The sequence below is a fragment of the Miscanthus floridulus genome, chromosome 2, assembly GCF_019320115.1.
Source record: "Miscanthus floridulus cultivar M001 chromosome 2, ASM1932011v1, whole genome shotgun sequence".
Classification (NCBI taxonomy): domain Eukaryota; kingdom Viridiplantae; phylum Streptophyta; class Magnoliopsida; order Poales; family Poaceae; genus Miscanthus; species Miscanthus floridulus.
In genome coordinates this window covers 105,048,851-105,071,350 of record NC_089581.1, presented here as the reverse complement: position 1 = coordinate 105,071,350, position 22,500 = coordinate 105,048,851, and the positions used below count along the sequence as shown (strand labels likewise).

The window sequence follows — 22,500 nt, the reverse complement described above, 5'->3', positions numbered from 1 at the left end:
ATGCAAGTAGTGTCTCATGATTCAATTTTAGCTCATCAGGTGAATATTTAAAAGCATCAAGTAATTTCTTATGTTCTTCACAAGAGTTCTTTAGAAATGAGTTTTCATTTTTCTAATTTCATTGTTTTAGCTTTCTCATTTTCTAAAGACACGGTCATGCTAGCAAGTCTACTAACAAGCTCATCATATGAATCAACATGATCAACCACATTATTATTTGATACCTTAGTGTCACCTTGTGACATGAAACAATATGGTGTAGTTGGAGAGCTTGTAGTAGCATCATCATCATGGCTTGAGCATGAACCAACATCGTCAAGATCACCACCAAGTGTGCTTGAGGTAGAATCTTCATGTGCAACACTTGTGGCATCATCATTAACCTTGTCAAGTGAACTTGTAGTGGATTGATCATCATCAACATCACTTGACCATGAGGTGGAGCAATCTTCCACACTGACCAAATTATGGTTATGCTCAACATATTCATGTGCCTCCACCTTGCGATCATCCTCCTTCTTGAATTTGTCATCATCACTTGTGGAGGAGTCACCGTAGAAGGCTTGAAGTGCCATCCACATATCATGAGCACCCTCCAAGTCCCACACACGTCTTAAAACATCATCATGTAAAGCACATGTAAGATAATAAAGAGCACGATGATCAAGTTGTAAGCAATCCTCTTGTGCTTGGGTTAGGTTGTCCTTATCCAAAGCATCATGAGAAAACCAACAACAATGATCCACCATGCCTTGGGACCCAATTCACGAAAATGATCAAGCATATGACATTTCCATCATGCATAATGCGTGCCATTAAAAATGTGTGAGTCATAAACAACTTCTAGCCCAAAGTTTGCCATCCTCTCGAGTCGGTAAAGACCACAAATGAGAGACCTAGCTCTGATACCACTTGTAAGGTCAAGATGGCGACTAGAGGGGGGATGAATAGGTGTTTCTAAAATTAATCGCGCCGGCTTATCCGAAATAAGTGCGGAATTAAAACTATCGGTCTAGCTAAGACTACGCCCCTCTATCTAAGTTTACAAACACCTTATAAAGATCCTAATTGGAACAATAAAGGTGTCGGGCTAGCTAGAGCTCACCTAACCAATTCTAGAAGCAAGGTCACACAAAGCTATGCCGCTAGTACTTCAAGCAACAAGGGAGCTCCTACACATGCTAGTAAGCAAAAGCACAAAGCCACCTAAGCTCACTGCAATGCTCAATAACAAGGCAACCAATGCCAAATTAGAGAGCGCAAATTCTTAGCTACATAAACTAAGCAATATGACTAACAAGGTTACACAAACCAAATTAGCCACACAAGGGAGCTACTTCTATGCTACACAAGCAAGAAGATAACTAGCAAGCTACACAAGCTAACTAACTACAAAAGCAACTACACAAGCATAATGTATATGAAAGTAATTACAAGCTTGTGTAACAAGGATGCAAACCAACGAGAATACAAGGATGACACGATGATTTTTTCCAAGGTTCACGTGCTTACCAACATGCTAGCCCCCATTGTGTTGACTGCTCACTTGGTGGTTTGGCGGCTAATTGGCATCACCCGCCAAGCCTACACATCGGGCACCACAAGAACCTACCCCAAAAGTGAGGGTAGCTCAATGACACTGCTCAACTAGAGTTGCTCTTCATGGCTTCCGCTGGGGCGAGCACAATGCCCCTCACAAAGCTCTTCTTCCGGAGCACCTGCACAAGCTTCTTGCTGGACTTCGACGGAGACCACCACCAAGTCCATCTAGGAGGTGGCAACCTCCAAGAGTAACAAGCACCACCAGGCTTGCAAGATAACCACCTAGAGCCACTCAATGCAACCTCATGATGCAATCGCACTAGAATCGTTCACTCACTCAATCGAATGATCACTATCAAGCTAGAGTGAGTTAGAGAGCTCCCAAGCACCACCACATAAGGCACCAAGGCTCTAGTGTGCTTAGCTCTACCAAGCTTTTGGCCAAAGGCCGACCACCACTTCTATTTATAGCCCCATGGGATAAAATAGCTGTTACCCCTTCACTAACCACCATGTGTCTCATTCAAACTAGCCAGTTGCCGCCAACAGCTCTCTCTGACATGTCAGGATCGGATGCGTCCAGTTGTTCTGACCGGATGCAGGAGGGCTAGCATCTGGTCGAGTCCAGAGAGCTCCTAGAGCTGCTCAACCATGATCGGAACATGTTCGGTGTGACCAACTAGACGTAGGACAGGCAGCGTCCAGTCGAGTCCTAGAGACCTCCTAGAGCTACTCAACACTGACCAGACGTGTCCGGTATGGCTGACCAGATGCGCCCCTATGTCCAGTCCACTCTAGACCAACACCAGCGCTCCATGTCACCATGACTGGATCCAACATAGTGATTACTCAGCATCCAGTCACTACTACAAGTCAGAGTCCGATCATCAACACCAGACACGTCTGGTCGTCATACCGAACGTGTCCGGTCACTCTGTGACCAGCGCGACTAACTCCTTTTCTTCACTAACTTCTTAACTTTTGTAAATGTGCCAACACCACCAAGTGTACACCACCATGTGTATGTGTGTTAGCTTTTCATAAACATTTTCCAAAGGATTTGCCACTCAACTTGCCACGTCACTCGATCCTAGCGATGATGCAAAGTTAAATCACTCGAGTGGCACTAGATGATCGATATGCAAACAAGTTTGCCCCTCTTGATAGTACGGCCATCTATCCTAAACTTGGTCATCAACTTTTCTACACACCTATGACTAGTGAAATGAAATGCCCTAGGTTATACCTTTGCCTTGTGCATTCCATTCCATCTCCTCCAATGTCGATGTAACACATGCACCAACACGATCAACAATGATATGATCCACTTCATATCATCACATGATCATATTGGTTCATTGATCTTGACTTCACTTGCTTTCCACCATTGCCTTCATCCATCGGCGCCAAGTCTTGTTTAAGCTTTACTGCCACACGGTCCATCGCTCCAAAGCCTCCAACTTGCCCTTCATGCTTGCAACTGGTCCATCAAGCCAAGTCATGTCTTGATCTTCTCCACCTTGATCACATGACTCAATGTCATGTCTCATGTGCAATGAGCTCCTTCATCATTACATGTGTGAGCTTTGCAACATCTCTGAGCCATTTCCACCTCCATGGCATATGTTGCTCACATACATGTACCTGTGGGCTAATCACCGGTGTATCTTACATAAACACAATTAGTCTACTTAGGTTGTCACTCAATTACCAAAACCAAACAAGGACCTTCCACACAATCACGTCAGTGATGAAGGGGAGGCAGCAGCGGTTCGGCTAAGGCGCATAGGGTGAAGAGGGAGTCAAGGCAATGCTAGTGGTGTAGGTGAATTGTCTCGGGAGGGACGGTGGGAGGGCTACCCACATCTATGGGAAACGCCTATGCATGGGCGGAAACTCCAAAATGGAGCTTGCCTGCTCGCTTCAAAGCTGTGTCGGTCGAGACAAGGACATAGGGAGCGTGGATACGCTAAATGAAGGAGGTGATCGTCGCTGGTAAATGATGGCGCGCTCGTGGGAACAAGGAAAAAAGAAAGAAGAGAGGGGCGCAGTGGCTGGCTCGTCTCGCCTGTGGAGTAGTCAGGAGACAAGCCACGCGTAGGCGCTAGCAGATAGGCGCGCGCTTCGATCGGATGCGTGCGGCGGGCATGACCAGGCGACGACGAGCTCAGCCATTAGCGTAGTGGTGGCTGAACTAGCTTCACGGCACAGAGGGCAACAGCATGCTGATGGGCTGCGCGCAGCATCTAGCACAGCGGGCAACAATAGCGCAGCGGGCCAGCGACACACAGCTAGGCCACAGCAGCCATGCGGCCATGTGCGGTAGCGCGTGCATGCGGGACCAATGCGATGCCGCCGAGCGCTCAAGCGTGGTGATCGCGCCCACATAGCCAACCATCCCGAGACCGAGTCGTGAACAAATTTTAAAGCGCATATAAAAACTAAACAATTGCTTCAGGAGCCAAACCATCTTCACTATGCTCAAGAGTGCATATGAGACTACCAAATCAAGATATAACACTACACCACCCCTTAACCCAATCTCTCAAAATAATTTGCTAAACATAGCAATGTCTAGCTGTTGACAACTTGGAAATTTTCTAAGTTTTGAGCTGAACTTGATTTCAATTTGCAATTTCTAGGCTAGTAGAAATATTAACTAATAATATCACTTTTTCAACAGCAAGTATTTCACTGTCATCTACAAAGTTTGTACTTCAAACTTTATTTAAGTACCACACACATATTCTATAGTATTATTGCTTAATAAAAATTGGTTTTCAACCCTACTTGATATATATGAGCTATTGAATCAACTTTCATTTAGCATTTTTATTGATCATTTTAAGTTACAAGAAATTTATCTACACATTCTATTCGCATGCATTAACACATAAACATGATGCTCATGACATGTTTTAGCAAGTGATTTAGGGTGTAACACCGAGGGTGTTACACATTAGTACTCCTCTATTTTTAATTGCATGACGGTTAGGGTAAAGGTAAATAGTTTTTAAACAAATAACATCATCAAAGATACCATATATTAAAACTAAAAAAGGTCTTATGATAAAAAAATCTAGATATATTTTTTCCTGCATTGTGTAGTTATCACTCTGAAAGCTCTAGTTTGGTTTTGGTAAATTGATGAAACCCTAAGTGCTAACCTAGTTTATCAAAGTGATCATGAGATAGGTAGCACATTCCAAGTGGTGAAGCAAATGAAGATCATGACATGATGATGGTGATGCCATGGTGATGATCAAGTGCTTGGACTTGAAAAGAAGAAAGAGAAAACAAAAGGCTCAAGGCAAAGATATAAGTGGTAGGAGCTATTTCATTTTGGTGATCAAGACACTTAGCGAGTGTGATCACATTTAGGTTCGATAGCCATACTATTAAGAGGGGCAAAACTTGTATCAAAATATGGTTATCAAAGTGCCACTAGATGCTCTAACTCATTGCATATGCATTTAGGATCTAGTGGAGTGCTAACACCCCTGGAAATGTTTGTGAAAATAAGCTAACACACATGCACAAAAGTGATACACATTGTGTTTAGCACTTGTGAGCAAGGGTTTGAAACTTCTCATAGAGTGCGGACAGCCCGACGGTGCCACCGGTGCCCTATACAGAAAAGACAGGGTTTCATAGAGTGCACCAGATGCTGTCCTCATAGGATCGGATGCATCTGGTCGCTAAACCTAAGCGTCAGTCAGTCACCAGAAACTGACCAGACTCTGAGTGAGTCTGGTCATGTGTGATCAGACTCTGGAGAGCAGCGCCTGGTCAATTATAAAAGAAAGTGGTACTCTCTGTCTATGACCGGACGCAGGTGATCGGACTCTGGCTGAACACTGTTTAGCGTCCGGTCCTGCTAATGTTGCGGTGCACAGAGAAGAGGGTAAGTGATTGGACGCTAGGTGAGTCCGGCCGGGCATGATCGGATGCGTCCGGTCATGACTAGAACCTTACTGGAAGTGACCAGACGCTAGGGTCCTATGTTCGGTCCTACACCATAGAGCATCCGGTCATAACTTATGTGCACTAATGACCATTGAGATCAGATGGTCAGCATTTGAAGCAAGGGCCAGGTGGCGTGCATGGCGTGGCTGGACGCTGGGGTCCTGCGTCTGGTCGATCGAATCGGCGTGTCCAGTCGGCTCAATTTTTAGTGGACTGAGGAGCCAACGGCTCTATTTCCTAAAAGGCTTCTATTTAAGCCCCATGGTTGGCTCAAGCTCAATCTCTTGGCCATTTGCATTGACATAGCAACCTTGTGAGCTTAGCCAAAGCCCTCCCACTCATCTCCATCATTGATTCATCATCTTTGTGAGATTAGGAGAGAATCCAAGTGCATTGCTTGAGTGTTTGTATCTAGAGGCACTTAGTGTTCGTGTTTCGCTATGGGATTCACTTGTTACTCTTGGTGGTTGCCGCCACCTAGATGGCTTGGAGCAACGAGGATCGTCGAGCGGAGGTTGGTGATTGTCTACGGCTCCGATCGCGGTGATTGTGAGGGGTTCTTGACCTTTCTCCGGCGGAGATCTAAAAGGTACTCTAGTAAATTGCTCGTGGCTTGTGTGATCCCCATCTTGTGTTGGTTGTGCGGCACCCTATTGAGGGTTTGGCGTGTGATGCCAATTAGCGCGTGAACCTTCAATTGAGCGAATCGCCACAACGAGGACTAGCTTGCCGGCAAGCAAGTGAACCTCGGTAAAAATTCATTGTGTCATTATTTGATTCTGAGGTGATTGGTCTTCATTCTTGTGATTGATTGGTTCATTCCTTGACTCGGCGGTATAACCATCTTGCTCTCTCTCTCTTTACATTACCATAAACTAATTGTCAAGCTCTTTAGTATAACTAGTCGTGAGAGCTTATTAGTTTGGTTAGTGTGGCTCTTTAGTTAACCTTTGAGAGCACACTAACTTAGTGTAGTGACATAGCCATTGTGTGGATAAAGATTATACAAACTAGAATTGTGGTAGGTGGCTTACATTTTTAGTAGGCTAGCGCAACACTCGCTTTGCCTCATATTTGTCTAACAGGTTTGCTAAGTGTTGTTGTAGAAATTTTTATAGGCTATTCACCCCCTCTAGCCATTAGGACATTTCACACTCTCAATAATTTTTATGGGAAACTAAAGGTTGGGATCAAGTCCATGTTGAAAGAAAAATCATGTGCAATCTTCTTCTTGCATTAGAAATATCATGGAGGAGAAGGTGGAGGCAGACAAAGCACCTAAAATCTCTTTTTTTGTGCATGTGCTCTATAGTTTTTTGAATATTTTTTTGAACCATATTACATACTCTTATGAGCATCTCTGAGATTGAAGAAATCATTATAGACACCTTGCTATCGACAAGCAAGTCGTCTACCACCGAAAAGAACAACACCACTTAACTACCGACCGGACATATGTCCTACCACTAAAAGAACAATGTTATTAAACCATATAATAATAAATTTAGAAAAATACGAGCACCCACATAAAAGTCGAGAACTTGAACCTAACAACGTCAATTCAATGACTTAAACCCAGTTATATAGATTCCACACCAAAGAAACCAATTGACCGAGCTATGCTTAGTTCTCTTACTCTATAGTTGAGAGTGGAGAGAGGATTGAGAACCAAGCTATGAATGGCTCAGTTTTGTTAGCTTTCTTGTATTTGAAGTCAAGTCCTATAGATTTGTTATTGGTGTTCGTATTTTTCTATAGAAAAAGGTGTTATTGTCTATTCAGTTTTCAAGATCCAGCGGCTTTGCAGCTAATATAGATAGGATGTGTGTTTACATAGATCATATAGATTTTTTTAGGAAAACATAGATCATAGATGAGTGTATACGCGCGATATGATGTACGTTTGTGTTTCGGAAAAAAGAAAGAAGGAAGTTTTAGAGGATAGCACGTGATGGCCCGTCGTTAGAGGTGAGATTGGCCCAACGAAAAGATACAAGTTCTGGCCCATAGCCGATGAAGTCCAGAGACGGAATCACCCGTTCTCTGCTAGCAACCCGTTGCAGAATGCAGACACGGTAGGGTGAGCCCCACATTTTTTTTCTTTTAGAAGTGCCTTCTATAGCGATGGGCTGATGGCCCGACCCTTTTTCTGTTTATTTATTTATTTATTTTCAGTTATAAAGGTTTCCCCACTCTTTTTTCGTGACAGGGAGCGAGGCAGCGCGGCAGCAGCTGCAGCCGCCCGCGCGCCGCCATCTCATTTCGGGAGTCGGGGCCTGACTACCCCAATCCGTTTCCTCATCAAATACACCACGCCCACGCCACGCCACGGGCGCGGCGCGGCGCGCTACCCACAATGGCACTCACCTCCGCCACCACCGCCGCCACGGTCTCCTCTCCCTCCCGAATCATCCGCCGCTTCTCTTCTTCTCCAGACTCTCGCCCCCCTTCCTCGCTCCTCCATCTCGCCCCGCGCCGAGGAGCCGGCGGGAATTCCCCGCTCGGCTGTAGCTGGCACCGGCTCGCGGTGCGCCGGATGGGCAGGGCGCGAGCGCTCCTCGGCGGATTCTCGGACGCCGGCGCCAGTGAGAGCGACGACGAGGAGGAGGAGCACGCCCTGCGAGGGGGGCAGCGGGAGGGCGAGGTCGACGACGCCGTGGAGCTCTCCGCGGCGGCCGTCGGGCCAGAGAGATGGGACGTGCTGGGCCTCGGCCAGGCGATGGTGCGTGCAACCCTTGTCTTCTCCCCCTTTCCCCCTCCGCGAGTCCTGTAAAATTGTTTTCAGTTATTGGATCGATTGCGGAATAAGCGATAGCCAGAGTCGATTCCTTGCGATGTTGCTCTCCAGTTGCAAGACGCAGCTGGCTGCACGCCCGCACCCAAAGAAACTGAATGCAGTACTAGCTTCTAGTCCCGGCAAGAATGCAATTACAATTCTGTCCTTAGTTAATTATCTAATCTAATGTTTGACCAAATTTGTAGAAAAAAAATATTTATGACATCAAATAGATATAATACGGAAATATTTTCAATGAAGAATGGAGAATCTAATGGTACTTATTGGTATCATAAGTATTGATATTTTTTTATATAAAACTTGAACAAACTCGAGATGCTTTGACTCCATATTGGGCTAGAATTATAATTAGATGCCCTAAATAAACTGTTGAGTTTATTACTGTACTTGCCTCTCAATTATATAACAGGAACATGCTTGATGACAGTAGGGACTTGTGCAACATTATAACATGACTAATGATAGTGGTTCTTGATCTGTGCTTTATCTGCCAAATATCTAAGATACAACTTGTGAACTGTAGTTCAAACTTGTGCCTGTATGGATGTGTTGTTGAGATCAATGCTGACTTGTGACTGTTTTGTGGGGCAAATAGGTTGACTTCTCAGGGATGGTGGATGACGAGTTCCTTGAGAGATTGAGCATAGAGAAGGGCACGAGAAAGGTCATAAACCATGAGGAGAGGGGACGGGTCTTGCGTGCCATGGATGGGTGCAGCTACAAGGCTGCAGCTGGAGGCTCCCTGTCCAACTCGCTTGTGGCGCTGGCAAGGCTTGGTAGTAGCCAGTCTGCTGGCTACCCTGAGCTTAAAATTGCGATGGCCGGCAGTGTGGGCAGTGACCCACTAGGTAGTTTCTACAGGTAATTCACTAATTTGTCACTATTTCTGTTGCAGGTTTGCAGCTGATCCTGATATCCTATTTCTGCACAAAGCCTTTAAGTATTGGCTGATATCATGCATTTTGTTCAATCACGCTTTTAGGGCAAAGTTGCGCCGTGCTAATGTGCACTTCTTGTCTAAGCCGGTCAAAGATGGAACAACTGGAACCGTTATTGTTCTAACAACGCCGGACGCACAGCGAACTATGCTTGCGTATCAGGTCAGTTCCTTTACTTCCTTTGCTGACAACTCTTCTATATCTGAACTTGTTAGATATTATTCCAGTTACATTTGCTTGCTATGCCTTCTCAGCCCTCTTTACACTCTTTAGACACCTCAGGATACCAACCTGTGTCTGGACATTAAGCAGTTCACTATCTGGCCTCTTAAGAGTCTATATCATATCTAAACCATATGAATATCAATGTGCAAAGGATGAAGTGAAATTTCCAGGTTTTTTTGGTCATGGTATTGTTTGTAGTAGTGTATGAATATGGAAGCAAGAACTATCATGAGATCTTAGAGCACTCCCAATGTAGAAACCACCATAGTTTCTATGGACATTAATTGTACTGCCACCTAAGCGTTTTGTTGATATGGTAAGGTAGTTATTAAAGAGAGAGAGCAAAAATCATAGAAACTGGGTCTAAGTTAGAAACCATGTCTACACGAAAACAAAGACATGAAGGGATGTGATTGGTAGAGAATGGAGAGAGAATGTATGTGATTGGATAAAAAATTATTGTATAGAAACTATTCATTGGGACCGATGGTTTCTATCTGCAGTGTCTATAAAAATTAATAGGTATAGAAACTACATGTAGTTTCTAGCATTGGGACTGCCCTTAATGATACATCCTTGATTCATGACCCTGTATTTTGAACAAGTATAATTCATTGGCCAATCATCTAGAATTGTGATGCACCTGCAACCAATATATGCTCTAATGGTGGTATGCACTTTCTGTCTTTGCAGGGTAACTTCGTCAACTCTGAGTTACGATTCAGACTTGGCCAGTTTAGTGTCTAAATCAAATGTACTAATTGTGGAAGGTTATCTATTTGAGCTGCCTCACACAATTGAAGCTATCAAGCAAGCGTGTGAAGATGCTCACAAGAATGGTGCACTCATTACTGTTACTGCATCAGATGTATCTTGCATCAAGCGTTGCTACAATGACTTTCGGTGAGGCTAGCCTTCTTTCAAAGGATTTCCTGTCAGATTCACAGCTTGGGACCATCTGGGCCCAGCTACACACATTCCCAGACCTAAATGACCAATCTTTTACTTGCTTCCATTGATAGTGCATATTGACTCTAAAAAGAGGAGGTCTAAGCATCTAAAGTCTCTTTGTGTGCTACACAAAGGCCACCTTATTCTATATCTGGTTTTATCACTGAAACTAGCAAAAGAGTCTTAGGGCATAATTGTTCATCAATTAGTACCATTAAAGTGTTTTTTATGTTTCCAGAACCCATCATTTTTTAGTTAACGCAGCTGTATTGTGGTCCTCATCTTATGACACTAATGACCACGGACCAAACATTTTCAGGGATATTGTAGGAAACTATGCAGATATACTGTTTGCCAACGCCAATGAAGCAAGGGCCATCTGCGAGCTACCCTCAACAGACAGCCCCATGTCAGCCACAAGATACTTAAGCCACTCGGTTCCCCTAGTATCTGTGACTGACGGCATGCATGGCTCCTACATTGGGGTGAAAGGTGAAGCAATATACATCCCTCCACCATCCTGCATACCAGTGGACACTTGTGGCGCTGGCGACGCATACGCTTCTGGGATTCTGTATGGCATCCTCCGGGGTGCTTCCGACCTGAAAGGCATAGGACTACTGGCCTCAGCGGGTAGCTGCTGTCGTCGTCGGGCAGCAAGGCACACGCCTGCGGGTTCAGGACGCCAACGGACTGGCTGAATCGTTTGCGCATCACCTGGATAGCTTGGAGTTCTGTTCAGATGTTTGAATAGATCACTTTGCAAACACGTCTGATTGTATCTGGTTTAATCCAAGCCCTAGAAATCTATGTAATATGTACATACATCTCTTACCTTCTTAGTAGGTCTAGTACATTTGTTCAGGGCATTCAGCCGAGCTGGATAAAGCTTGTTCGCCCATTTGATGTCCCTTTCCATCCTTAATTATTGCCATAATTGGAAGTACATATATTTCATTGGGCATGGAAAGTACAATGGTATAGCTCTTGTTTCCTGTTCTCATTGGGAATGGATGAATGATGCCATGTTGGCCCTTTATGTGAAGGAAACAAAAGCAACTTTGCGGCCCACTGAAACCGCGCAGAGACTGAAATTTGCTGTAATGCAATCATGCTTTGTTAGATCGTATTCGATCTGGTTGGGTCAAACATCACTATCACACGGGAAAGGTTGCTATATATAATATCTTTGGCACTGATTGGTTCACCTAAAGCAGCAAATCCTGTTGACATTCCGTGGCTGTCTTTAGTTGATGAACTTTGTTCCTATCAAGCCTTTCATTCGTAATATACTGAGTACTATATACTTAAAAAAATTGAGATGCTGCTTGCAACATACGCACTCTTTGACACTGAAGAGTCAGGGTGGAGAGTAAAGAATCAAGAGAGCTAGCAAGGCTACGCAACATGCTACGATCAACAATTATCCTAGAGGAAAAACGAAAAGTTAGACGTACTGCCAGAATCGTTGACGTGTCGGGGTCATGTACCTTTGGCGATGAATCGGAATCAGATCAGATGCTGTTGTCTACTATCTCAAAAAAGAAGTCATTTTTTCCACGAAAGAAACCATGCTAGCCTTCTTTTTTTTAAGGCCTCGTTGGCTTGGCTGAATTTGGCTGAAAAACATTGTTCCGGCTGAATTGGTACGAGAGAAAAACACTGTTCCGGCTGAAAAAAGAAGCCGAATAAACCGTATTTTAAGATCAGCCGAATGGCACCTTTGTTTACCATGTGAACCAAGATTATTAGAGTACTGATTTATTTCAAATGTAAAAACAATGATTTATTTCAAATGTAAAAACAATGTGGGGATTGTGCTATCCTGCAATTGAAAGTTTATAACTCCAAAGTTTCACTAAAAGCAGCTACGATGAATTTATCCTGACGATGAAGCTGATACGGTGCAAAAGCTTTTGAAGACGAGTTGCCGAGTTGGAGACGAACTCTGCAGAGGGCAAAACCGTCCATTCAAAAGGACAACTCCGTCCATTGAAAAGCCCCACGCCGAGGGATATTGGGAGAAGAAACAGACGCATCGCTCGCTTCCTTGTCCCTCCAACCTCCTCTCCCCCCCATCGCCCGACTCCCGAGGCGGTCGCCGCCCTCGCCGTGCCCTCGCCCGCGCGGGAGACGACGCAGCACCCCCGCGTAGGATCCCCCGGCGATCGGCAGGATGGTGGTGGCCACGGAGGAAATGGCGGTCTACTGCTTTGACACCCTCGTCGCCCACTACACCGGCGAGCAGCCGCAGCCTCCCGCCTTCGAGGATGGAAACCAGTAAGGCTCCCCCCCGCAGCGATCGAACCCGGGCCGCGTTGCCCCCATCCCGAGGAGGTGGTTTTGCAGCGATTTCGATATGGGGTTCGGCCAATTCGTATTAGGTTTGGGCAAAAGGCGGCGCGCCTTGGTAGATTTGGTTTCGGCTCGGCTCCTGTTGCATCTGATTCGCTATCCGATTTGATTGACGCTTGTTGGTCCTGGCGATTGCGGTATCTGATCATATCGCATGCCCTTAGTTTCCGTTGCAAGGTAGAGGAGAAGCGAAGTAGCCACACTTATGGCTACGTGCCTCGCCTTTCAGTAGGGTGCAAGCTTCCTGCCTCTTGCGATTGTCTGACTCGGGGGAGGACAAGGAATCTCACTGCTGCACAGCTGAGATTATAATTTAAGTAGGACAGTCAGTTTAATCACAAGGCATTCTTATTCCTTATGAAGTTGGGAGCTTAAACACGCTGAGTTTGCGTGTTCTGACTATGACGCACTAATGTTTCTTATTCGTACTCCAGGATTCAGATTGTTAATTGAGTTCTTTTGCAACCATGTAGTGCACATTAAGCTGTATGGCTTTTAATATCTTTGTCTTATATAAGGCATTCTTGTTCTAGCATACATGTTTGAACTCATTGGGTCAATTTTTTTGTAACTTCAGCCCATTGTTTGTGACCTGGAAGAAGGTTGCCAATGGTTCAGAACCACGCCTCCGGGGATGCATAGGAACCCTGGAGCCCCGTCAGATCATCAGTGGCTTTAAGGACTACGCCCTAACTAGGTGACTATCGTTTCAGTATTGAAATTCTGTCTGATTTAATGCTGAAATTTCTGCTCGGTACTCAAAACATTGATGGACTTATGCTGTAATAAGTAGAAAAGCAATTGTGCACTTCGTATTGGATAATGTTTAGATACACGGTAAGCTTGATATCCTCTTGCAGTGCCCTGAGGGACCGACGCTTTCCCCCAATACAATCAAAGGAACTCCCAACCTTGGAGTGCACAGTATCTGTACTCACTGATTATGAAATTGCAGAGGACTACCTTGATTGGGAGGTATACTTGCACGCACTTTAAATGTACATGTTCAGATGCTCTTCTCACTCACCTGTTATGTTTATTGTTTCAGCAATTTTTACATCAAAGCCTTTCTTTCTTGTGAACCAGGTTGGAAAGCATGGTTTAATTATTGACTTTACAGATCCAGACTACAACATAAGACGCAGTGCAACCTATTTGCCTGAAGTTGCGGGCCATGAAGGTGAACATTTTCTTTTTCATCTATCTGATGCACACTTTTTCATTTTTACAGAGTTCTTTAGTTTCTAGAATTTTACAAGGGATAATAAGTAGAAATCAGTTAAGCAAGTCTGTATTTTCATCATTTTTCAAGTCCTCGTGGACCAAATACATTATAATTAGCAATAACGGTAAAATAAAGAGTCAACTGATCAGTACATTCCACATCTGTATTGAATAATTTGTAACTTTGGCTTCATCTTTGGCAGGATGGACACATGCAGAAACTATTGATTCACTCATGAGGAAGGCAGGTTACCAAGGTACCATCACTGAGTCCTTGAGGAAGAAAATCAAAGTCACCCGCTACCAGAGCACCCTGTACACCATGCACTATGGTGAATATGTTGCATACCTCAAGAAGAATAGAGGTGCAGCCCCGTCAATTAGTGGGGTGCCTGCAGTTAATGGCCATTGATTTATCAGTATCGAAAAAGCTCAAAGAACATATTATTATAATTTATCTGGGAACAATTTGGGGCGTGTAACCACCCCTCACAGTTCATTGATCTAGCATCATTTCTTTCCAAGGAAAAGGCCAAATAGGGGTGTCATGACAAGCACCCAGAATAATGTCATCCTGGGATGGGTGATGCCTATGTATCTTGAAAAAACATGTGCTTCAAGAAGTTCAAATTATGTGGTGGAATTAATTGATTTGAGATGGCCATTCCTAGTTCCAGTGATTTGTCTCAATTCATAAATTTTATTTGATATATTGCATCTATACCAAAGAGATATATATATAATAGAATTGAGAATAAAATACGGTTGCAACTTACACGGCCATTTATTCCTGTGTGTAGCATGGCAATGCCCTCCTGTTCCTTCCCAATTCAAGCAATTGGAAGCAGGCACCTCGCACAAGGAACAGTAGCACTGCATCATGCAGGGCAATTGTTTGTTCGCATGAATGTCGTATATATGCCCGCCAAGACCAAAGACATGAACAAAGAGATGCAGCGAATGACTGTTGAAATTACCTTGCTGCAATGGCTCTCGTGATGTGTCGTATCGAAGGGAAAATTACCACACAAATGCCTTGGGTGAGGGAAGTCTCTCAGTGCCACCTATTTAATCCAGCCAGATGTTAGAGATTTATGTATGCCGTATGTATTTATTCAGCCACAATCATCGAAGATGAGACTATTCAATTCACAAGAAACTAAATGATCTCTTTCATCGGATATTAATTCGAAGAACATAAGATACTTTTAAACATAAAAAAATCACATTTGGAGCATCATGCTTAGTTCTGAATACACAGTGGTGCTGATCTGGTAGAGTTTTGCAAGACATCATCAGAGGCCATCTCAGGCGCCGACGATCTCAGACTACAACGACGTCATCGTCATCGTCCTCGTCAAATATCCGCTTCTCATGGGCCATCTCAAGGCAGCGGTCATATGAAGCGTCTTCGGCAGCTTCCACGCCATTGTCACCAACAGGTTCGCACTTCACTACAGGCACCAGCACGCCAGGAATGACGTTGGCCGCGTTGCAGCTGCGCTCATTTTTGTCGCCGCCACGAGAAGGCTTCCCAATCACAAACATGTCCTCAACCTTAACCTTAAGGAGACTCGTCTCATCTTCGTCGATCTTATATGGGTTGTCCACGCAATCACCACCACCAGCAGCTTGTTGCCCTCTACCACCAGAGCCACGAATGCATGAGCTCTCGGCCTCAGTGTCACAGTCATCATATGCTTTTGCCGAGTCCTCCAGTTGATCTGCTTCCACTTTAACGATCTACAGATCATGACAGGAAAGATATTGTGGTAGTTTGTTTATGGGTTGTTGGATCACAGATGAATTTCAGAGTGCAAAAATCCTTGGGTACGGGTTCTGAATTTTCCCAAGTGCCATTAGTTGATAATATGCAGCAAGAAAGCTAACAGAACAATAAAGCTATAAAAATCACAAAGAGATGACCACGACTTACAACTTGTAAAAATAGTTGTACAGATTTAACCTACCGTGAAGTTATTAATAGAAAAGGAAAGGAGCAAAGGATTAGATAGGACTAACCTTTCCTTTTGCTGCGATGAGAATAACATCGTCATCTTCCTTGAGGCTCACTTTCTTACCGAATTCCTCAAGACTTATCTCGCAGCAATCATCGTCGGGGCCTGCATCATGTTGTTCTTTGACCTCCACGATCTTCACCATTTTCCCCTGGCAGGCCCTTTCTCTCCACTACTATTGGATGGAAAATCACCACAGAGCATGCCCGTTTATATAAGCAGACGGCAGCACAAAACCCATTTATTTCTCCACTATAAAACTTGTTGCAGAATTCGAAATGGCATACAAGGTAACGAGGAGCCTCACGTGAGAATCCAAGGGGGACACGGATTTTCATAAATGCAAGCCATTTAATACGATTAGTGGCCTTGCAAAATGGGTAAACGAATTTGCAGATACCAATGGGTAAACGAATTTGGAATTGGAGAGGACCATTAAAGGTGTGTTTGGTTACATGGGCTTGCCTAGCCTGGCTAAAGTTTTAAGAAGCTAGCCGGAGCCTGCCTTGAGCAATGCAACCAGCTGCATTAGCTAGCCTAGCCTGTATTAGGATTGTTTTTTTTTTGTTGCCTGGGTTAGCACTTGTACACGTGCACTTCCCCTCCCCCTTCGCCGGCGCGGGCGCACTTTCCCTTCCCCTTCGCCGGCGCACCCTCCTCTCCGTCGCGCCCATAGAGATGGATGGCCACCGCGCCTATGGCCACCTCCCCCTCCACCTCCACCGACGCGTCTCTTCTCTCCGACGCGTTCGTGCCCACCTGGATCTTAGGGAGATGCTCCCTCTCCGCCGCGCCCATGGTCACCTGCCCGTCCACTTGCACTCGTCCACCCCTTGCCCTCCACCACGTCCGCACCGGATCTTGGTCGCATCCCTTCCCCTCTGTTGTGCCCCTTTCCTTCCACCATGCCCGCATGGGATCTTGGCCGCGTCTGTGCCCCTACACCGCAACGGAGGACGCAGATCTTGGCCGGAGCCACAGCGGGGATGGCCAGAGTTGATGAAGATGGCCAAAGCTCCCTCACCCGTTGCCTTCTCTCCCCTTCCAATTCTTGCCGATGGTGATCGGTACCGACAGGTGGGCTACCTGCTTGTACTAGCCAGGCTTAGCTAAAACGCAAGGTCCGAGCGTCTCCAGCAATGCAGCCTTGGCCACCCTTTTTGGCTTCCACAAGCCTGGCTTAGGGCCTACCCAAGCATCCAAACAGATAGTGCATTATGGAAGCCTGGCTAGGCCCTAAGCCAGAGAACCAAACACACCATAAGATTTCAGAGACAACGAGACGCATACATGTGCTAGAATTAAGTGGAACACAAGAGTAAAAGACTTATACTAGTACTCCATAGAAGGTTATATTATATAGGAGCATCATTCAGTTTGTGATAGGCAATACACAGATGCATGCACCAAATCTTGGGATGAGATCTATCACCAGCACTAACCATATTTACGAGTTACTCCAAAATAACCTTCCCATCAGAACAAGCTGAGACTGCAAAATGCAGTTTGCCCGATCTAGCATCGGGGACAAAATCAACTAGGCTTTGCTTTCTTTGACTTTTGCATCAAGAACCTCATAGACTTCCACTTTTTGTCCCTGTCCGAAGCGTGGCAGTGCCCTCCATGCCCCTTCCAGGACACACATGGGGCAGCAATGTCACAGACATAGCAGAAACACTGCAAACAAGATGAACACAGTTCAGCAGCCAAATCTGATAGGTGATATCAGCAATGCAACTCTAACATTGTACAGATTCAAATAGTAGTCAACAAAATTATTGTGCTTTTGAGTTCTGGAAGTAGTATATTATTTTCTTTCCTTTTTTTCTTTTAAAGACATGGAAACACGGCCAATTTTCTTTGCCACAATAGTGCATCAAGTTGAAGTGTTAACAAAACACTAATTCACCTATATTTTCATCCATATTGCTAACCAAAATAAACAAGATCATACTGAGCTAAGGCAACATGGTAATCGAGCCCATTCAAGCATACCACTCCAAGAATCAAAGTTCTAGAAGACAATATTGGCATGGCAACCAACATGTATGAGCTACAGTGCTACACATTGCAACTTAGGAAAGTAATTTACTGATCGTCATATTACCGAATAGCTGGTTATGATATGATATTTACAAAAGCTTCCATTTCATTCCTTCAGCTTAAATGAATCTCATTAATTCATCTAGGAAAGAACTGGGCTGAAATGTCAGAACACGGTGCTTGCTACTGTTAACATGATCCATTTACCATGTGACAAGCAAGGATTTGCAAATGGCTTTGTTTTTATACTCAAACTTAAAATGAACAATTCAATCATGCATAGTTGCTATGCTGTCAGAAGTTTCTGATAAGTTTGATCATACTGCTGTAATAATAATGAGACCCTTCATGACCTCATCATTATTCCACATTTCGAAGCACAGCAGTGCCCAACAGGCCTACCAAGGCACACATGGGACACTGATGTTGCATATAAAGTAGAAACACTGCCACACAAGGTAAAAACTATTTGGTGGCCATCTGATAAACTTTAGGGAAAATTGTGGAGGTTTCTAGTAGCAAGCAAATATTTTTTTTACCATGTGATAGGTTTAAATGGTGTTGTAATTTACCATGACAGCATTTAAGTTGAAAGTGTCAAACAGGACATCAATTCGAAATCCCAACAGCTAAACAAAGCAAATTAGACTGCATTGAGATAAGGCAACACAATATTTTAAGGCTTTTAAACATGCTGTTCGGCGCTCAATAGACAGTCCTTGCTGTTGGAGTATGAGAGTATGAGTGTATTAGGCCCATGAGGCCCATGTATGACTAATATACATTGCTACCCTTCTAGGGTTAGCCCAATGACGAATCCACACAATTCTAGCATGGTATCAGAGCGGAACGGTGGCAGTGGTGTTAGGGTAACACGCACACCGTTCCGCTCTGATACCATGCTAGAATTGTGTGGATTCGTCATTGGGCTAACCCTAGAAGGGTAGCAATGTATATTAGTCATACATGGGCCTCATGGGCCTCACCTCCTGCGCGTTTCGCCCAGCCGGTGCACGTCTACCAGCGCCGTGTGCCGGCGGCAACGCTGCCTCCGGCACCACCGGGGTCCACCTCTCCACTGGTGACGCCTACACCACCGGTGGCTCCTTCTCCGCCGGCGACCCCTACACCGCCGCCGCCGCCTCAGGCTGCCCGTGTCGCGTCGCCGGTGTACCACCCGCAACTCCTTCACCGACACCCGCGGCATGTTCACCCTATGGTGACGCGTCACGTGGCTGGTACCCTGCGGCCCCGGGCTCTCGCGACGATGCCCGACGACCCGCAGATCTCTCCTGTACCCTCTTCCATTCGCGACGCCTTGTCGGACCCTCATTGGCGCCGCGCGATGGAAGAGGAGTACGCGGCTCTCCTCGTCAACCAGACATGGGATCTGGTGCCCCGTCCACCCGGATCCAACGTCGTCACCGGCAAGTGGATCTGGACACACAAGCGGTGGACTGATGGTACCCTTGAGAGGTACAAGGCTCGCTGGGTTCTTCGGGGTTTCACTCAGCGCCCTGGAGTCGATTATGATGAGACTTTCAGCCCCGTGGTGAAGCCGGCCACCGTACGCACAGTGCTCTCCCTGGCTCTTAGTCGCTCTTGGCCTGTGCATCAGCTGGACGTCAAGAATGCTTTTCTCCACGGGACTCTCACCGAGACAGTCTACTGCAGCCAGCCAGCAGGGTTTGTTGACTCTTCTCGTCCGGACATGGTCTGCCGGCTCAACAAGTCTCTCTACGGCCTCAAGCAGGCCCCCCGGGCGTGGTACTCTCGGTTTGCTGCTTTCCTGCTGACACTGGGGTTTGTGGAGGCCAAGTCGGATACGTCCCTGTTTATCTATCACCATGGAGCTGAGACTGCCTATCTGCTGCTCTACGTTGATGATATTGTCCTCACAGCCTCCAGCCCGTCCTTACTCAGCCGTGTCATCGCCTCTCTTCAGCAGGAGTTTGCTATGAAGGATCTTGGTGTGCTCCACCACTTCCTCGGGGTCACTGTTGAGCCTCGCCCCACCGGCCTTCTCCTTCACCAGCGGCAGTACACTCTTGATATCCTGGAGCGTGCTGGGATGACTAACTGCAAGCCCTGCTCTACTCCAGTTGACACACAGGGCAAGCTGTCAGAGGCCGTGGGCACCACCGTGGCAGACCCCACTGCTTACCGGAGTCTTGCAGGTGCCCTTCAGTACCTCACCTTCACCAGGCCAGACATCACCTATGCAGTGCAGCAGATATGCCTTCACATGCATGATCCCCGAGAGCCTCACCTCACTGCGCTCAAGCACCTCCTCCGTTACCTCCGCGGCACTGTCGACTACGGCTTACTCCTTCAGCGGTCTTCCTCCACCGAGCTCGTCGTCTACACTGACGCCGACTGGGCCGGGTGTCCGGACACTCGACGCTCTACCTCCGGCTACGCTGTCTTTCTGGGTGGCAACCTGGTGTCCTGGTCGTCCAAGCGCCAGCCGGTGGTCTCCCGATCCAGTGCCAAGGCGGAGTACCGAGCTGTCGCTAACGGCGTGGCTGAGGCCTCCTGGCTCCGACAGCTCCTTGCCGAGCTCCACAGCCCTCTCTCCCGGAGCACGCTGGTCTACTGCGACAACGTCAGTGCGGTGTACCTCTCCACCAACCCCGTGCAGCACCAACGGACCAAGCATGTGGAGATCGACCTACACTTTGTTCGTGATCGGGTTGCCATCGGCGATGTTCGGGTCCTCCACGTCCCGACCACCTCCCAGTTTGCCGACATCTTCACCAAGGGCCTCCCGTCATCGACCTTCACCGAGTTTCGCTCCAGCCTCAACATCATTGGCAACCAACTGTTATCGACATGATGACCAACAAATGGGTGTTATCCTTTGCAGCTTTAGCAACAAATTTTCAAGTCACAATATACAGAGCAATCGTTTATAATATAATATTTACAAAAAGTTTCATTTCTATTCTCCTCTGACTTAATGAATAATGCACACAGTACTGTTAAGTTTGAGAACAATGCAGTACTAACTCCATGTAAAATAGCACGAGCAAGGAGTGCGAGGCTTGGCGCAACGTTACCTTGTCACAATAGCGTTCATGAGGGGTTCTACTAAATGGGTGCTTTGCACAAGCAGACCTCGGATGTGGGAAATCTCTGCACGCAATCTGCAATACCACATTAGAAAGATCGAAATTAAAGATTGACGGCTCGCCCATTGAACACCACATCAGAAAGATCGCACATTTCAGATTGACGGTTAGGCATTTCATCCGCGCCCTCACAGGAGCCGAAAAGAGCAAAGCCCATCCTCTGGAGTCTTGTCGCAATCGCAAGCGTACCTTTCCTCGCTCTGCAACAACCGCGATTTCGTCATTGGCGGCGGCGGGGGAGGGGGCCACCTCGGTGGTGGAGGAGAGGGGGTCTCCAGTGAGGATCTGGCAGTCCTCGTCGAGGCGCTGCTTCTGCCTTGGGGTCCACATCTCGATCTCGTCGTCGAGGTCGAGCGTCCGCGGCGCGGGCCTCTTCCGCGCCTTCTTCGTCGAGTGGCTGCCGCCCGTGGAGCAGTCAGGCGACGAGGGGATTTCGATCACAATCAGCGGCGACGCCGCCGCGGGGCTCTTCCCGGCCGTAATCGCTGCCCCCGCGGACGCCGACTTCTTGGCCTTGGCGGCTGTAGCCCCCGGGTCCAAGGGCGCGGGCGCGGTCACGGGAGTCGACCGCTTGACCTTGGCCATTGGGAGGAAGGGCTCGGAGCCTCGGACCGAAACCCTAGACGGCGGGGGAATGTTGCAACCGATCGGATTCGGGGAACGTTGGGTTCGGCGGGTGAGTGAAGATGAGGAAAAGGCAGGGTTTTGAGTTTCGATTCGAAATGCGGCTCAAACCACCGCCCACCGGTGGTTTCTGACATGTGGACTCATGTTGTCGTTGGGCCTTTCCGAAGAGGTGCATGAATGTTGGGAAGATGGGCCTGCAGGCCCAGCTGTCTCTTGTCAATAGCTTTGATGAGACAATTCAGAAACGAAAACGTATATTGTACACATTCCTCAACTGTTATCGTAGTCTGATTTTTTCTCGAATTCTAAAATCAAATGTTACCCCTTATATAACTATAAAATCAAATATCTTACCCTCTAACTCTAAAAGTCAAATTTCTTACCCCTCCTGAATCCTCAAAACCGTTTAAATTACCTTCATGTCTTGGTTTGGAATTGTTTTGAAGGTGGTTTTGTCTCTTTTAGTTAAAAAATCAATAAACACTTGATAAAGGTTTTAAACCGTGGAAAATGTCTATATGCTTTTAAAAATTTCATAAATAATTCTAGAGATGGATTGAGATACGTCAAATTCAAGTAAAATATTTAGAGCTCGATCATGAAAATATCTCTAGATGCTTTAAAAATATATATTTAGCTCTAGGAACATGAAAAAGCATCCAAAAATCAATAATGTAACAAAA

At 46.1% G+C, this 22,500-nt stretch overlaps 2 protein-coding genes and 2 pseudogenes across 2 annotated transcripts; 2 read left to right on the top strand and 2 right to left on the bottom strand.

The window, feature by feature from the left end:
• The first annotated feature begins 7,742 nt into the window (after positions 1–7,742).
• Positions 7,743–11,407, top strand: LOC136539300 (uncharacterized; annotated as a pseudogene).
• Positions 11,408–12,432: 1,025 nt separating this feature from the next.
• On the top strand, positions 12,433–14,674 carry LOC136527544 (uncharacterized protein At2g38710-like). Its single transcript, XM_066520315.1, has 5 exons — positions 12,433–12,699; positions 13,352–13,471; positions 13,635–13,749; positions 13,861–13,954; positions 14,202–14,674. Exons 1-5 carry the CDS (start codon positions 12,596–12,598, stop codon positions 14,408–14,410), a joined length of 642 nt encoding a protein of 213 aa, XP_066376412.1. The 5' UTR covers positions 12,433–12,595; the 3' UTR covers positions 14,411–14,674.
• Positions 14,675–14,820: 146 nt separating this feature from the next.
• Positions 14,821–16,185, bottom strand: LOC136527558 (uncharacterized; annotated as a pseudogene).
• A 124-nt stretch (positions 16,186–16,309) lies between these two features.
• Positions 16,310–21,840, bottom strand: LOC136527551 (uncharacterized). Its single transcript, XM_066520326.1, has 3 exons — positions 21,380–21,840; positions 21,119–21,205; positions 16,310–17,693 (listed from the first exon to the last, which is right to left on the bottom strand). Exons 1-3 carry the CDS (start codon positions 21,773–21,775, stop codon positions 17,550–17,552), a joined length of 627 nt encoding a protein of 208 aa, XP_066376423.1. The 5' UTR covers positions 21,776–21,840; the 3' UTR covers positions 16,310–17,549.
• Positions 21,841–22,500: the final 660 nt, after the last annotated feature.

Bases quoted from the DNA above. Each gene is read 5' to 3' on its own strand.
- LOC136527544 (XM_066520315.1), top strand. From the start codon at position 12,596: ATGGTGGTGGCCACGGAGGAAATGGCGGTCTACTGCTTTGACACCCTC. The intron at 12,700-13,351 runs GTAAGGCTCCCC...TTGTAACTTCAG, and splicing joins GCCTTCGAGGATGGAAACCA to CCCATTGTTTGTGACCTGGA. The intron at 13,750-13,860 runs GTATACTTGCAC...CTTGTGAACCAG, and splicing joins AGGACTACCTTGATTGGGAG to GTTGGAAAGCATGGTTTAAT.
- LOC136527551 (XM_066520326.1), bottom strand. From the start codon at position 21,775: ATGGCCAAGGTCAAGCGGTCGACTCCCGTGACCGCGCCCGCGCCCTTG. The intron at 21,206-21,379 runs GTACGCTTGCGA...GTGGTATTGCAG, and splicing joins TTGTTGCAGAGCGAGGAAAG to ATTGCGTGCAGAGATTTCCC. The intron at 17,694-21,118 runs GTAACGTTGCGC...TCTTGTTTGCAG, and splicing joins ATGAACGCTATTGTGACAAG to TGTTTCTGCTATGTCTGTGA.